Source organism: Stomoxys calcitrans, chromosome 2 (genome assembly GCF_963082655.1).
Source record: "Stomoxys calcitrans chromosome 2, idStoCalc2.1, whole genome shotgun sequence".
Taxonomy (NCBI): domain Eukaryota; kingdom Metazoa; phylum Arthropoda; class Insecta; order Diptera; family Muscidae; genus Stomoxys; species Stomoxys calcitrans.
In genome coordinates this window covers 28011021-28029335 of record NC_081553.1, presented here as the reverse complement: position 1 = coordinate 28029335, position 18315 = coordinate 28011021, and the positions used below count along the sequence as shown (strand labels likewise).

General features: G+C 35.7%; 1 protein-coding gene across 12 annotated transcripts in view; it reads left to right on the top strand.

Moving 5' to 3' along the window:
• The first annotated feature begins 6741 nt into the window (after positions 1-6741).
• Positions 6742-18315, top strand: part of LOC106080529 (myosin-2 heavy chain, non muscle) — a 103280-nt gene continuing 91706 nt past the window's right edge. For 6 of the 12 annotated variants that reach the window (XM_013241920.2, XM_059362034.1, XM_059362032.1 and 3 more), the window contains exon 1: positions 7520-8667. Coding sequence is in view for 6 of the 12 variants with exons in the window: in XM_059362026.1 (XP_059218009.1) it covers positions 15287-15309 (23 nt within the window). In the remaining 6 variants the exon portion in view is untranslated. The other 6 variants (XM_059362026.1, XM_059362028.1, XM_059362027.1 and 3 more) reach the window with 6 other exon arrangements.

The window sequence follows — 18315 nt, the reverse complement described above, 5'->3', positions numbered from 1 at the left end:
TCTGTCTGATCTGAACCATATTTGGGTCAGATGTTGGGAAGCTTTAAACTACTCACTGTTTCAAATTTCAAAATCGGATAAAAAATGGGGCACTCAGATATACGGAATTCTCAAAGCTGAATGAGGATTGTGTATTGAGCGTTACGTTAACAAATTTTCGTTTTCTCATCAGAGAATACGATGTTTAGAAATTCGCCACTTTCAAACTTGTTTTCCTTTTTGAAACTTCAAAGGTTTTACCTTGAGATCGTTTTCCAATATATGTTTCATCTTTTCTTGGGATATTTTCAGATCTTCAGCCATTTGATTACCACTACGGCGTGGATTTCGTTGAATTAGAGCACTTACTCCCCGAACCATTTTAGGTGCAGTTTTTACTACGACCAAAGTCCATGAAACGTTATGAAAATCCATACGTGTTATCTTTTAGTAACAAATCCATCCGAAGAGACCCCGGGTAAGGCCAAAATCGCGGACATGGAAGCCTGTCCAATGCATATGCACACCACAGTTTGACTTGACTTCTAAATAGAATAGAAACAAAATAACAAAAACCCATCTGTCTAAACTGGATGTAATCCAACAACAAATTAAATAATAATAAATTTGTGAGCAAAAAAGAACGAAGAGCAAGCATAGAATAATCCATTTATGACAAAGTCTTCTAAAAATAATCCGATTTTAGAAAAATTTCAACGAAAACTAAATTTTTGCCAAAATTTTCTATGAAAATCCAATCTTGACGAAATTTATAGCGTCGAAATTTGACATTATGACATTTTTTATTTATATCAATGACAACATGATATGTATGAACATATGATGCATTGCAACTGTCATACCATTAAACAAACTAACATACTACAAAACCGGTTTGTGAATAGGATAATTTTAAATATACAGTACACTGCACCAGAGACAAGTAGACAGTGTTAGTGAAGCAAATTATAATTTATACAGTACATTTGGGCTTTTAAACATATTCCCAGCCAAGACAACAACCCATTTACTTTTAAGCATAGATAAATTATATATAGATAGAGAATTTGAACTTCGCACATAGCTAGAGATGGGCGATGGGTAAATACCCAGAAGGTATTTACCCGGTAAATTGGGTACATACACGGGTATTAACCCATTTATATGCAAAAGCTGGGTATTTATAATTTTGTTGATATCTTGGGTATAAAAAATATTTTCCAAACAATTTTTGATGATTGCCTATTCTTTGTATAGAAACCTGAAACAAGCTCAAGAATTGCAATTGTAAAATCGACACGGCAATTCTGTACTAAGTTTCATTCAAATCGGATGAAAAATGCTCCTTTTATGGACTCAATACTCCATATCGGGAGATCGGCCTATGTGGCAGCTATATCCAAATATGGTCCGATCTGTATGATATTCAACAAATAGATTAAGAAGGGTAGCAAGCACTCTGTTTCAAATTTCATCCAAATCGGATGAAAAATGCTCCTTTAATAGGCTCAATACTCTGTAGCTGGAGATCGGTCTATATGACTGACATGTCCAAATATGGTCCGATCTGGATGATATTGAACAAATAGGTTAAGAGGGGTACCAATGCACTCTGTCTCAAATTTCATCAAAATCGAATGAAAAATGCTCCTTTTATGGGCTCAATACTCTATATCGGGAGATCTGTCTATATAGCAGCTATACCGAAATATGGTCCGGTCTAGACGATATTCGACAAAAAGGTTAAGAGGGGTACCAGAACACGCTGTGCCAAATTTCATCGAATTCGGATAATAAATGGATCTTTTATGGCCACAATACCCTATATCGGGCAGTCGGCCTATAGGGCAGCTATATCCAAATGTGGTCCGATCTGGGCGATGTAGGATACAATGGTGTAGAGGTCTATTAAAACTCACTATTTCAAATTTCATCAAAATCGCGTGAAAAATGCTCCTTTTATGGGCTCAATACTCTATATCGACAGATCGGTCTACATGGCAGCTATATCAAAATATGGTCCGATTTGGACGATATACAACAAAAAGGTATAGAGGGGTACTGAAACTCGTTGTGCCAAATTTCATGGAAATAGGATGAAAAATGCTCCTTTTATAGGCTCATTGCACTATATCGGGAGATCGGTCTATATGGCAGCTATATCCAAATATGGTCCGATCTGGGCCGCATTTGACGTTAATGACGTTAGAGTTCTACCAGAATACACTGTGCCAAATTTTATAGAATTCAGGCAATAAATGGATCTGTTATGGTATCACTACCCTATATCGGGAAATGGGGCAGTCAATTTATAGGTCAGCTATATCAAAATATATTCCGATCTTAAACACAATTCATAGAAATGGGTAGGGGTCTTCCAGCACTCACTGTGCCAAATGCACGTATATAGGGTTCAGACAGTCGTAGCTTTCAATATGTGTATTTTTCTTCCTTTTATTTATTTTATTTTTGCTGTAAAATTGATTTTGTTTTAATTTTTTCGGCGGAGCGAAAAGGTAGCGAGACCTATAAGCTTGACATTTGTTGTCAAATTTTGAGAGCACAAATATTTCTCTGTTATTTCAATCCTCTTTGTTTTGTGTACCCGAACAGCGTAGCCGTTTTTGTCTTTTTCTACCAAATTTGGTAGGATTTATTTTAAATTTTAAGGGTATGGACGAATGGACGGCCCATTTCGATTTTGCTAGATTTTTATCGAAATTGTATTTTTATTCTCAAAACCATAGGATATACATTTAGTAATTTTGTTTCCACATCATGGAAAAATCCATTTCCGACCCTACTACAATGAGTTGCGGATATTCGGAAGGAATATGGTATATGGGGATTTGAGCCCATAGAAGTCGCATTTTTTACCCGATTTCGTAATTTTCCGAAATTGACAAAATATCGAATAGTCAGTCTTGGTCGCCTTAATATTCTAACCCGATAGAGACCAATATCCCGAAAAAAAACTTCTTTAGTCTCAATTGTGAACAAAATTTGGATAACATGTGGTATCGAAAGTTCGGAGCGGCTGGTTGGATATATTCATTTACAGGTAGTAGCAGTTACATGAATATACAATGTGATGTCCCCTGGTCAAAACACGTATTCGAAGTGCCGAAAGAAGCATTCAAGTGTTTGGGCTTTCTTAAGCGGTGCAAGAAATATTTCACATCTTCTGCTCTTCTCAATATCTATACTGCCTACATCAGGCCGAGGATGGAATATAACTTTCATATATGGGCAGGAGCTCCAAAACCATCCTTGGAGCTACTTGACCGGGTTCAACGGAGAGCGATGGTGTTGATTGGGGATTCAACTATATTACTTCTCTTGAACATCATTGGAATGTGGGTAGCGTTGTATTGCTCTATCGTTATGTTAATGGCGTGTGTCCCAGGGACGAATTTCTTCTTATCCCTGACGTTAGGATGTTCACCAGGAATACAAGACTAGCCAGGAACTCACACCCGTTTGTAATTGATTGGCCAGTAGACCGAACCATGCATTACCGAGAAAATTCATGTTTCGCCCGAACCCAGGATTCACTGAATAAGGTTAAGCCAAGCGATCAGCCGATATACTTTTTTTTTAATATTTGGCAGTACTTGGCATTGAGGATGTCAACTTGTTCTCTTTTTACATTCATTCTTTGTTTACGTTTTCTCCTATATGATGACATTTTCAATCGTCAGATTTGACATCCTTAATGATGTTTATGGGGCCTATCCACTTTGTGTTTTTGCATGTGACCTAACCTTCTATTAGTGAATCCTGGCCCGAACCATTCGTATGTGGAATCGACTTCCGGCTAATGTCTCTCCCACCGACATTGACGTTCAGAAATTTAAGACTAATATCAACAAACACTACTCCCTCTTTGCCCCCTCCCACCCATAACTTTCCTAATTGCCAACGCAATGCATTGCATATATAGGGGAAATCCCCTGCGCGATGGTTTTTTTTTTTTTTTGTTATTTGATTATTTCGAAAGTGTGTCAGTGGGGCCAACGTTGAAGCACAATGCATTTAGCAGGAAGAGCGTTTTATTTACCCATAAGCTAGCAAATCTGCTAGATTAATAAATAAAACAACCTTATTACTCACCTTACACTTGGCACGGTGTAAGAAATGCAAAATTTTTCCATTCTCTGTAGGCAACATCATTACCAACGAACACTAAACATTTATGTTCCCACTAGAAAAACAATTATGTAGACTATAAGAAGGCGACAAACATCGATTCATACTTCTGCCGGATTTTTAATAGTTTTTGGCTAATAAAGAACATATACATTGAAATTAATCGTTTTTTTTTATTATGAAATAACTTTATTTCATGTTGCATGAAATGATCAAAATATACATTTTCATTTGTAGTTGTAATAAAAATGTTCCAATGCCTAGTATGTCACCCAGGATTCACTAATAGAAGATTAGATCACCTGCGAAAACATAAAGTGGATGGGCCACATGAACATCATTAAGGATGTCAAATCTGCCGATTGAAAATTTCACGAAATAGGAGAAAACGTAAACAAAAAATGAATGTAAAAAAAAACAAGTTGATATCCTCAATGCCTGTATGTCGCTCTATTCCGCAACGAAAATTTACTTTGAGCTGCGTACCTACAAGAGAAATTTTCGGTAGCGATATCGAAACCGAAAATTTCGCCTAAGATATGTCAATGCATTTCTTATGAAAACGCAACGCGGATTTAAAGAGGTGCTCTCATGCGAGCAGCTGTTAACAACCGGCCGGGTTTCACGGTATTAAGATGTCAGATTTTTGTTTGCACTCTCTTTGTTGTTATCTATGCGGGAATATTCTCCGCTCATTCACGCACATGTATACACACACGCACGCAAATTTGTTTGCGTGTGTTGGCAAAACGATGGCAAGATGGCGGATTGCACCGTATGATTTGTGGTTGTTGTACTAAAGAGACCACCTTTAATTGTCTCGCTTGATGAAAACGAAATTTTCGCCAGAACTGTATAATTACCTTAAAGGGTGGTATTCTATTCTGCTTTCGAAATAGCCGCTGAAATTTTTAATTGTTTCGCGAGCGGAATTTGACAATCAAATGTTTTTGGTCCCATATCAAAACACGTTTTTTTATTTGTACTTATTGTTTTCTCTATTTTATATATTTTTTCTCAAATAAAGAAAGGAGAACCATTGAAACCAATAAAATAAACTAAAATGATGCCGGCTATAGTTTTAAATGTTGCCACTATAATAGTTTTTTGTCAATTTCTTCACTAACGTTTCGCCGTTTCTTTTTTTTTATGGAGTTTGACAGCATTCCGCTCTAAATACTGAACAGAATACTCGGCTTGAAGTATAGGATTCGGCGTGTTGTGTATAAAGTGTGAAGGGTACAATACTATCTGTTAATATAATTATAAATGCAACCCTGAGCAGCAAGGAATTACATATATTTTCATATGGCAACACAGTGCTTACCACGAGTGACGAGTGGCCATTTTATATAATTGATTCATTCACACCCATTTGCCGCTAACTGCATTGCCACTAATGTCAAAGTGACAAATATGTTTTGCTCTACTCTAATGCATGGCCTTACCGGTAATGGGCAACTCTGATTTTTCTCGTAAATAAACGGCAACCTTTGGGTAAGAAAATATGTCAGAGTCGAACAATGCATTCTGAACGTCGTCGATCGAGTTTTCATCAGGCTGCCGCTACTTAACTAAAACAACGCAATAATTAAAGCAAAGTAATAATATATTATACTTCTTACAAGAATAGTGGGATGTTATTTCTTAGATTTAAGACCTTTAAATAAAGTTTTTATTTCTGCCTTTAAATATACATTTGAAATAGTTTCCGGCAAAACGTTCTATTTAGCAATGAAAGTAAATTGAGTTGTTTGGCCAGGAGAAAATCCCCAAAAAATCTTGCTTTTGTACATATTATTTTGAAGCTCACAGTATATATGAGCAATATTAGACGGGCTAAAAGTGACAGCAATTAGATTTAGTTAGAAAGTTAGAGTTGGAAGATACAACAGCTAGTATAATGCGAAGCGAAGGACTGTTTGCCGCTAACGACATGGGCACAGCCCATGTTTATTTAATACATTTATCAATTATGGTTGGTATTTAGTTCGACTTTTTAAGGCAAAATATATTAAAATAGCAAATATTGGGTTGCCCAAAAACTAATTGCGGATTTTTTAAAAGAAAGTAAATGAATTTTTAATAAAAGTTATAAAGAACTTTAGTCAAATATACTTTTTTTAGACTTTTTTTCCAAAGCAAGCTAAAAGTAACAGCTGATTACTGACAAAAGAAAGAATGCAATTACAGTCACAAGCTGTGAAAAAAATTTGTCAACGCCGACTATATGAAAAATCCGCAATTACTTTTTGGGCAACCCAATACATACCCTTAATTCTAATGTAATATGATATTTATTTTATATAGGTTTAAGTAAAGTAATATATTTCGTTGAAGTTTTTCACAACTTTTTCGATAACAGAACAGAGTACCTTGCATAAAACTAAAATTTAGGCCGAAAACTTGAGAAGACTTTCTTCTGTGTGCGAAAAGCAGGTAAATTTTGAATTTTATATGTGGTATTTGAGGGGCGACCTAACGCCGTCAGAATCAATCTGGCTTTGTTCCCGCCCTAACCTCATGGTCTTGCATTGACTCATCACAATTGACACGTATGGCAACACGACAATCGTGGTGTTGCCACATGTACATTCTGCATAGAGCCGAATCCATTCGTTCATTTATTTACTATTGTCGTGCACGGAAAGAAAAAGATTTCTTACTAACGCTTATATAGTTTTTTTTTTATTTCACACATGAAATAAAAGTGAACAAAGAAACCAACAAATATTAAAAATCATTTTTAATAAAACAATGTAAAACACTTTTTATATTTATATCTATGATAACACACCCAAAAAGCAAACAAATAGAGAAATTCCAACAAATAAAACGAAGAAAAAACGTGTGCTACTCTGAACAAAAATTCCCAATTATAGGGAACAGAGAAAAAAAGTTACGTGAAATAAAAACTGCAAAAAGGAAATGGGACGAGCGTCTCGTCACCACATCACAATCACTCAACGTGTGCATTCAAGTGTCGTTTTTTTATGTCTACTATTAGTTTGTGGTGTAACAATTCAACAACGATAAATGTTTAACAAATCACGAGAAAAAATCGACCAAAGAATTGTCCATTGTTCATCATCCAAAAAAACCAAAAGAAAAACAAAAAAAATCGAATAAAAAACAAAACGAAATATTTAAGAAGAAAATTCAATGAAAAAACCTGCTAAAAAGTACATTCGACGTCGACGACAGCACCAGCAAACGCAACGTGAATATGTAAAAAGAATTAAGAAAGATAGTAAAAAAGAGAAACGAAACGAAAAGTAATCCAGCAAAGCAAAATTGAAAGAGAAAAGAAGAAAAATTTATAGCACACTCACACACACATTCGCAGAGCGTATAAAACAAAGCACACACATTCAAACCACTTGAAGTAAGGGCGAAGGGGAACTCACTGTGAATAAAAACTGAAAAAACAACGCCTGCTTTTGTTGGTGTTTGTTGCCTTGTCGGCATTTTTTAAGTTTTTTTTTTTTTTGTCGAAAGCCTTTACATCCAATATTTGTTGGAAGTTTTTTTCTATTACGAAATTCTTATTTACATTTTTATTTTTCAATATTTATTTCTCTACGATTTTTCAAAAGAAAAAAATCAAACAAAAGTTAGGCTAGAAACGAGGTTTTGCAAGTGGTTGAAACTGGAAACCCCCCAGCAGCGGTGGCAACGACAACGACTGCAACAACACGTTTCATGAATTTGCCAACGTTTGCATTCAAAAATTTCGGTACGATTCATCTGTCACACACCGGACAACGTCGACAGACGGAATAAATGGTTTTAAAGCCTCGTTTTTTTATTGCAACAAGAAAATCTAGTGGTTTTATTCTTTTTATTAACTATTTGCCTCTTCTATTTCTGTCCCTTTGACATTTCTATCAATAAAGAGAGAAGAACGTGACATAAAGGAAATATCAAATATTGAAACAAATCGAAGAAAACACGAACCAATAACAACAAGCAAGAATATTAAATCATTTGCATTGCAAAAGAAAAAGAAACGAAAAGAGTTTTTTTTTTAAGAACACGCAACAAAGGAAAAATTTTTTTAAATCAAAGTTTTGTGTTTGCTGCAGTGTAAAAAAGATAATTTTTTATAAGGCGAAGCAAAATACAAAAGAAATTGAGAAATTGCAAATTTTCATAATTTTGTTGTGAGAGAAGAGATACTCGTGTGTGTGTGCGTGTTTTAATTCGGCGAAGAAGTAGAATACGGAAAATTTTTTATAGAGGAATAAGAAGAAGAGAAATCTGAGTTCAACAGAAGAAAGAAGTTGGTGGTAAAACTACAACAGCTCGACTGCACATTTGTTACCGTTACTTTCATTGCAATCTTCTGTGCTCTATTCTCCTTGTCCTCTCTGTATTCGTTTTTGCCTCCTCCCCCCACAAAAAAAACCCAACACAAACGCGCAACAAATCGAGACCTACAATACTGCTGCGAATAATTCCTGCAGTCTAAGCAAGAAAAGAGAGACCTACAACACCAACACCACACACATCCAAAACTAAGAAACCAAAAAGGAAGCGGTAAGTTTGACTTATTCTTTGTTAAATTTTTTTCTCAAAACTCGATTCCCATTCTTTTCCAATTAAAAAAATAAATTTCAAAATACCATCGAAATAGTAACGTGTGACATGTTGTGTAAATTACATCAAGAAAAAACTTGAGAAAAGCCGAGGAAACATGCGACCAATGATCTCGATATTACGTACATTCATTTGTCCAAAGAAAGGCCTGACAAAAATACAGCAAAATAGCTCACCTTTTCCATTAGCCATATGTAGGCAGTAGTGTGTGAATTGATTAGTTTAGTTTTTTTTTATTTCAAATAGTTGTAGAATGCATATGACTGACTGTAATTGTGTGTGGATATGTGTTTAAGAGAGTATTTCTTAAGTTTTACCGTATTTTTTTTATTAATTTAGTGATTTTACCAGCTAATCTCTTGCTTTTTTTATGAATAAATGATCTTTGTATTTGTTGCTGTTGTTACCAACACACAAAACATCTGTTACATCTTTATTTGTTTTGTTACACTTGAGGGAAAAACTTATCATTATGAGAATTTTCTTTTAAATTTTTTTAAAAAAATATATATCTTTGCAAAAATGTTGGTAGCGCTGCAGCCCCATATGACTTGTGAGCGATAAAAACACGTGGATCGCATTCGAAACACTTTTGTGTGTGTTGTTACCAGTTCTCCCCTTCTCTCTCGCTCTCACACCATAGCTGTTGTGCTCTCTAGCTGTCTCTGTTGTTGTTACTGTATCGATGGTAGATCGACCAAGGCCACTTGAAACTAGATTACATTAAGCCAATAGGTGGCAGCTCTGTTGAACTGTCAAAAAAGGGGAAACACAACAAACGCTAGCTAAATACCCATGAAGTTGTTGTGATTGGATATGCTGCTTGTATGTCTATTTTGGCCCCCTTTTCTCTTCCACAAAATTGTAAATAATAATCAGATTTAATTAATTATCATTAATTAATTTCTTGTTTTTTATATTTTAAAACACCTTATTTCATTTATTTTTTGCCAACTATCTTCACGTCCCGTGCAATAAAATGAACGTAATTAGGTTTAGCTACAATGATTATGGTAACATTTTATTTTATTGCATATTTTGCTTCTAGTGCTGCGAATAATTTCAAAAATGATTATCTTGAGTTTATAATTGATCATATATTCTCACTGTTAAACTGCCGCAACCCACACAGATAGCCACGTAATGTGTTTGGGGCAATTTTCAATAATCATACCAATAAACAGATTATTTCTAAAATTCGCACTGTGTGATTTGAAGGAGAGATCATAAAAAAGATAAAAAAAAAACTGCAATGTCACGTGGACGGGCATGTATGCATATGTTGATGCCGATGGCTCAAAGTGGCAAATCTAAAAGTATAATAATAATATTGCTGTTGTTGCCACATCTGTATGTGGAGTTACCGATCCTCGTCAAGCGCCTATGAGAGCAAGCTCGTTTCAGTACGTCCTTAGGACCGACCGCCGCTTGAACGTTATGACCATTGGTTATTTAAAGGTGAAAATAATTATTTAAACAAGAGCCGTTGCCAGCCGGCCTATCACTGAGACTCTCCACTCGATATCGTTGGTTGTCCGTCCATATGCCACTTTCCGCAACCTGTGGACGCACTCGGTACACTAACACACAAATCGAATCATAGTCATCCTGTGCCGAGCTGCTGCTTTGTTGCTGTTGTAACAGTTTGTTAAGCCTTCATCCTTAGTTTGTCCCCTGGGTACTTTTAAATATCCAGATCTACGAACTTTGACGAAACCCTTCGTTACGTCAAGAGCCAACAGAAGAGACCTATGGCAAGTCTTAATCTAACTGTGACGAAATCCAAACTTATACTCAGTACTTGGAAATTCTTCAAGAAGGGGTTTTTTATAACTTGAAGTTGGGCTTCATACAAGGCTCTCTGGTTGATATAAGAGTTAATTTCTTCTGGTAAATTGATTTGATGCTGCGCTGAAGGACAGAATATTTAATGATTCACTAGCTGAGTGCTCGATTAGGAAGATTGTTAATAGAGGGACACCGCAGGCTCTTCTCAGGGCCTTTGAGGAGGAAGAGTGAATGTTGTTGTCTATGCTGAGGAGTTCAGTATCTAGATTCAGGAACTATGCGACAAAGATGAGGTGCGTCCAGAGGGATCTTGGTCTGAGTCGAGTGGGTCTGGTTGGGCAGTTAAACAGGTGACGTGTGTCGTGTGGTCCCTGGTCACAATCGGGACATACAACAAGTACGTCGACATCAATCCTTGCAATCGTTGTTGGAGTTGTGGCGGCTGCATCTGCCGGGTCGTAATTGAGCCACAACTACTCTGGGAGGCGGTCGTTCTCCAAAGACTACATTCACCCGGTAGCTATGCTGATGACGTAATAATGGTTGTCGGTGGCTTTCTCTGTCTAGATAGGTGAGGTGCAATGGGCTAGGCATAAACTTCAGAAAGACTGAGCCGATGCTTTTCAGCAGAAAGAAGCGGTATGGCGAGTTTAAAAAAGGCGGTTCTTTGTGTAGTGGAGCTGCCGCTGTCCTGACCAGAAGTTGAACTGGAAAAGGAACATTGAAGAAAGGGTGTCAAGCGAGATCTGAATGCGCTCCACTCTTTTCGCATCACGAAAAGAAGGAGTTTGGAACTAAGACCAGGGGTGGTCACTGTATTTATACTGCTGTGGTTAGACAGATTCTCACCAAAGCGGTTTGCTGGAAAAATTCAGGATATCGCTGCATATGGGGCGAAGAGGAGTAATCTACGTGAGCTAGAGCTGGCAAATTTCGATGGTGCTATGGCGTTATTTTATGTTATTTTTCCTTTCTATACTATCGGCAAAGTTAAATTTTTTTGCAAAATTGAACAAAAATATGCGATACAATATTGAATGTATCCTTTAAGACATATCCTAAGGAGTGAGTAATTTTCATCTGTTTAGACCACAAATTTTGTACAATGACTTCAAACTGACTTTATTAAATTTGGTTTTATTCGGTCTGTGCATTGATAATTCTTCTATGTAAATCGATCTCTTGATTTTTTCTTCCCATTTTCGTTTGAAATATAGGTGATGGGAACTTAACGATACTATCGATATCTATTATAAGAAATATCAAAAGTGTCGAATGTTGCGATTATCTATAATTTGCCAGCTCTAATGTGAGCTCTTGACTGTCATTAAACTAAGGGAGTCAGGAACATGAGGTTCATGGGGTTTCGGGCATTCGTCTGCAGACAGCCGATGGCGTGGAACGTAGACGTGGCATAGATTATGCGGGGCTTCTGGCGAGCTGCATGGATCGGACAACTGTCGTGCCAATGACACGCTTCTATGTGAAGGAGACCAAGGATAATGGATGAACATCTCTTCTCCAAGCTCTATTCAGAAATTCAACCCTCTTGTCATTCTGGATTGGACTGTAATGGGCTGGGGTGGCTGCTGAGAGGGAACTAAGTCAATGAGGCTTTTCGGTTTTTGTACCATGTGCTAGAGCTGGCAAACTATCGAAAATCGCAACATTCCATATTTTCGATATTTCTAATAAATAAAAGTATTGTAAATTTCCCATCACCTATATTTTCAACGAAAATAAGAAGTATAATTTGGGAGATAGATTTATAAAGGAGCAATATCAATGCGCAGACCGAGTAAAACTAAATTTAATAAAGTCAGTTGAAAGTGAAAAATTTTGTCCCATTCGTATGAAAATTGCGCCCTCTATAGGCGCAATGTATCTCATAGGACACATTCAGTGTCGGATTGCTTGTTTCTGTTGAATTTCGCAAAAAAAAAATAACTTAGCCGGCAATTTCGGTAGAAAAATTAGCAAGCGTTATTCAGACAAAAAATAAAATATCGCTAGTCCCATCGATATCTTGCCAGCTGTACCATGTACGCCGGAGTTTCATTTCTCTCTGTCTCTCTTTCATCTCCAAACACACGTGCTTTGTCCATATTTAAAAGTACTTAGTCCCTACCTTTGTTGTGACTTTCAATTCATCTGACAAACGAAATGGAAGAGTCTGGGCTTCACTCGCAGACTGGAATCTGAGGTTTTCAGGCCTTAACTAAACTAGCCACCATTGATGTTTACCAAAGTTTTAATCTATTCTTAAACCAAAGGCAAAGAAAATCTGAATGGACTTACTATTGTTGAAAACAAATGCATTTTCAATTTCTGGCTCAAAACATGATGTAAACTGTTGAGCGTATGGCCCTGCCATCTATTAATCTACCTTGGCAAGTGTATTACAAAATAAATACGGCAACGTCACGCAATATATATTCTTTGCTCGTAAAGACTGATCTTCAGAGAATTTGATTATTTATAAACTCATAAATAGAGAAATATACACCAAAATTGGTATCAAAAATAATAAAGCATACATTTTTGCATGAAAAAGTTAATATTGAGAAAAAAGAAACGTTGTGTTATTAACCTGAATCACCCTGAATACTTTAGGTATATTTCTATGTCAAAAATGACGACTACTACTTGTTAGAAAGACATGTGTCAAAAACATGCAGATTTACTCCATGATGTCAAGACGCCGAAATTTATTACAATTAAAAAACTGAAGAAAAATTCCACAAAAATTTTGCGTTGCCATATGACAACACCAGGGCGATGCGGGTTAATGAACATAATGTTTATGTAGGACACTAGTAATGAATATCTGTTGAAAGATTTTGTTTTTTTTTTTATTGTTAAGAACAAAAAAGGAAAAAATATTAAATGTTAAAAGAAAAAACTAAAGCATGTAGCTCGGTTGTATTAAACATTTGATTTGAGTGTTGCCCTACTGTATTGTGTAGTATTGTAATATAACATTTCACTTTGCCACACCTTATTGTCCTTTTTGCAACATTTGAATGTACGTACATTTCGGGCCCTGGTCAATGTTTCTTCCCACAAATTTTTTAATAATTTATTAAAAAACGAAAAATATGTAAATGTCTTTATTATTATACATATGTAGAGAACATAATCTATTTTATTTTCTAAGTAAACATTATATACATAGATTGATATTAGTGGCGTGATAGAATTTCGAGTTGAAATGAGATTTGCAACTCTTCACTATTTTTTTTGTCATCATCTTTTTTTTTAAACAAAAATAAATATATCCCCTTCTTTTTTTTGTGGTGCATTTTTTTAACACGCGGCCATCACAAGCACCCTCATTGTTCAAAAGCATTCTTCAATAGAGCACTTTATTACAATACAAAAAAATCAAATTTCCATTACACCACAAAATGTGGCTTGCCTAAATTTTGTTTGTTTATTTTTTTTTCTGATACCCAATTATTATAATAAAAATTAGAAAAAATACTTAATAAACGTTATTAAATTATTCGTGTAGAATTATTTTTTTTATTTAAAATTTTTCTTTCTTTTATTTTGTTTTAAATTTTTGCTGATTTCCTATTTTATTGTAAACATTGTTGGACTTTGAAAGTTTTGCGTTTTTTGAAATATTTTTTATTTTTTCCTCTTTAAAGACGTAATTGCCGTTGTTGTGTGTAAATCAGAAAATATTGCTCACACATTCACGTACGTACTCTCACTTCCCCTGTCACTCTCTATCTTTTTCTTCAAGTAATGAGAATTAAGAATGGATTTGTTTTTTTTTTTACACTCATTGTTCTTGGAAAATAAAAAATCACAACGACGATGATGATGATGTTCATATGAAAAGAAAAGGAAAGGAAAAGAAAAGCTTTGGAATTGGAATGCTCTCTCAAGTTAAATCGTATTTGAAAATAATTGAAAAAACTCTTGATTTAAGCAATAAATTATGGGAATATATTATAGAGTAGGCAACGATTTTGAAAACAAAAAAGTTGAGAAAAAACGAAGAAGAGAAAACTTGACTGATAACAAATCAAATTTACAATAACGCTCATCATGTGGCTCAGAGTATATATGTGTATATGATGTTCGTTATATGATGATGATGATGACCATGATGTTGACAATGCAACATATTAATCCTTAAAAAAACAGTGTTTTTATATATGTACATATGTATGTATATGTGAGTGTGTGTGTTTTTGAAGACAGTCAACCAACGGGGCAGGTGGAAAAAGAGGTTTGGTAAAATATGACGACGGCTTTGGTGAGTCGTTGCTCTGCCGAAAGACTTGGTTTGCCCATGGCTGCGGTAACCCATTGCCATTGTGCCTCCCTCCCTCTCCCTTTCCATGTGTCTAATCTGTCTGTCTTTTGTTTTTGCCTGTAATTACGTGCAGAAACTGCACTGTTGAAATTTGGACATAAAAAAAGAAAAATGCAATTAAGAGTCTTCAACTGTTATTTTTTTATTTTGCCTTTTTTGTACTTTTAATGATTATATTTTTTAACTTCCAATACTTTTACAACACTTAGGTTAAACGTGGCAGAAAATAAAAAAAAAAACTAATGAATTGAATTTAATTGAAAATAAAATATAATCGAAAATACAAAACTGTAACGAAATTTAAACACCAAAACCCAATCAGCGAGAAAATAACAAAAACAAAAAAAAATCATAAACCGAAACAGCCCGTCTATAACACCAAACGAACCACGACGACGGATAAGCGTTGTGTGAGAAAATATTGAAAAGACTATTGCTACCATGCAAATACAGAGTACAAATGAGTAAGTAGGTCTAGGTACAATATCGCCATATCGTATCGTGGCTGATTGTGCGATCGATATCGGCATATCACAGCCCTCCTCTCTTAAATAGAGACAGTAAATTCGTTGCCGCTGTCGTTGTCATCGTGGTCCATATTGTGGCGACGAAGACGACGAACATGCCAGCAGCGTATACATAACAACACACTTCTTTTATCACGGAACCAGTTATTCATTCATCCATTCCATTCATTCGCCACCGCCGCCGCCACTGTCCAACTACTATCCCCCCATTTGTATCCACAATCCATCCATCCATCCAACCAACCATCCTACACACGAAACACCACTGCAGCGGGGAGACCAGAGCAAATGAAATACAAAAAAAAAAAATATACAGAATATAAGACAGATACTGTAGACGGTGCTAGAGCGGCAGACAAATGGCTAGAAAAATTATTCATGCACATACCAACCAACTAACCACCACTCACTACACCTCTCTTTATTCCCCGTGTTCGTCCGCCCTCTTCTCATATTTCTGTCAAATAGTAACAAACAATATTTGTATGCGTTTTTGCTTTATTTGCCTTTGATGTCTAGTTTGCTTGCTCAATAACAGATCACTCGCTCGCGCTCTTTTATTTAGTGCTGCTTGCAAAGAAAAACAAAAAAAACACACACACAGATAAAAATACTGGTTTTTGATACATATTTAGAAAGTTGGTACAAATGTTGTTGTTGGTGTTATTGTCAGCCACACATTCAAAAGAGCCCCTCCATGCACACACAGAAACTCAAACAAACGCAAACACACATTTAGCGCTAGTACATACACCCATGCCCCATGACGACGATCACGTTCAATTGCGACTAAAGCAATGACGGTGTGAGCTTTGAAATGCCACACTACAAACGTAACCAATGCTAGATCCATCCATATTTCTGCTCTCGAGACTAGCAGCTGGCGACTTGTACCACAATGGTTGTTGTGGCATCTTCAATCGCCGGTCTTACCCCCCACTACCAGTGTGTTGTCCCTCGGTTGAAGTTGGCTCACATGGAATTTCACTTGTTCTACATTTTTGTATCATCGATAAACCAAAACCTGCTTCATTCACTATATTTTTCCATACTCGTAGAATGTTAAAAAAAACCAATAGGAAAATTTAGCGAAAGGATCGTAAGAAAAATCCAATGGCAACGGACAATCAGCAAAATATTCCAACAATTTGAAAATATTTGGAAAAGTTGGTCATCCGTTAGTGACATTAGCGGTATCTCATTAGAGATATGGTTGTATTGGAGTGGACGTGTATTCTTTTTAAGAATAATACGCCAAAAGCAGTAGTACATGCATACCAGATTTTTTTGAGACAGATCCCCAAAATTAAAAAAAAATCTCCCCAAAAAATCCCCAATTAAAATGTTGTGATTCTGCCTACATCCAAAGGATTGATGAATTTTAATTTTGTCATTGTAAGTCATAAAAAACACCACTTACAAAATTTCAGCCGATAACAATTGCGGCTTACAAGGGCTTCAGCCCAATAGGATACAAATTGCAATTTCTAGGGCTTTAGAAGTCAAATCGAAAGGCCACTTTATGTGGGAGCTATATCGAAATCTGAACCGATGTGGCCCATTTGCAAATGGTTCCAAATTTCAAGTAGAAAGCATAACTTGTTCGACCACTATCGTGATTTCGACAGATATATGGAGGGGCGTGGACATGGACAGATCGCTTTAGAATGTCAAGACCATCATGAATATATACTCCTCATGGGATCGCACATCAATATTTCGAGGTGATGGATACAAAAAATTATCTTAGTATCTTGGATGCCGCGACCTTTGCAGTTATATATGACATATCCATTTCCTACTAAACTTCTACTATATTTCCCATGAACATTACATTAAGGGGCAAACTTCTCACAACTCAATGAGTGATGTCTGATACAATGATAAGCGAACTCCTTGTTAAAGTCCGAACGGCGTGCCGCGTACCTCACAAATGTCGCACACGTCAAATGTGTATAAAATTTAAAAAGAAATAATTTTTCTAATTTTGAAAAAAATTTAAATTTTTAGAGAAAAAGATCGGAAAATTGGCACCTTGTTATTTCTAAAGCTAAAATCGGAAAAATGTCCAAAAATCGTCATAATTAAATATACATAAAATCAGTTTTAAAACCTTTATATTTTATGGCAAATTTTAATAAGAAAAGTACTCACTGGGACTTTTCCAATTTTTTGGGGACAACCCATTTATAAAGTGTAAATATTAGTAGAGTAGTGCTGAAGTAACAAGTTTTTGAAACTTATTTTTTTAATGTTTACTGTATTAAAGCCTCTAATGTGGACAATAAATTTATTGTATAAAGCCAGGATTTTATGTATTTTTATATCTAGTTGTTGTTGTTGTAATAGCCCTTAACGACGAAGGACTCCATCGGGTCAATTCGGTAAGCACATCCGGCTGCCATGGCATTTAAATCATGTACCTACTTATGTCCTGGTACAATCTTCGTTTTTCACAGTTGAAAACACATGACCGATAACTTTTTTGAAACACGACGAAAATTGTTCCGTATGTTATGGGGGAATGTCCTACCGAATGAAATCAGTAAGTTCTTATTTTGCTTCAAAAGCTATTATCTAAAACACGTAAACACGAAAAAAATTCGCGAAAAGCAAACATAGTTCCACTCCTTATCGTTAAACCGCTACAACAACTTATAAAATAAATAAAAAATTCTTTTGTGTGTTATAGCAGTGCATTGTATACTGAGGCGGCAGCCCTTGCCGATGAAGGACTTCATCGGGTCAATCCGGTACGTACAACCGGCTGCCATGGGATAAAAAAATTCTGTTGCCAAGTTGTACAATAAATCGTCTATCATTGTCTTTATAAAGTTGATGGTTGGTTGGCCTGTTTATTTTTAACGTAGTGTCAGTGTTATTTATTAAAAATAAATAAATTTGAAAATGTGAAGAGTAAACCCTGTTTATTTGGAGTTATTT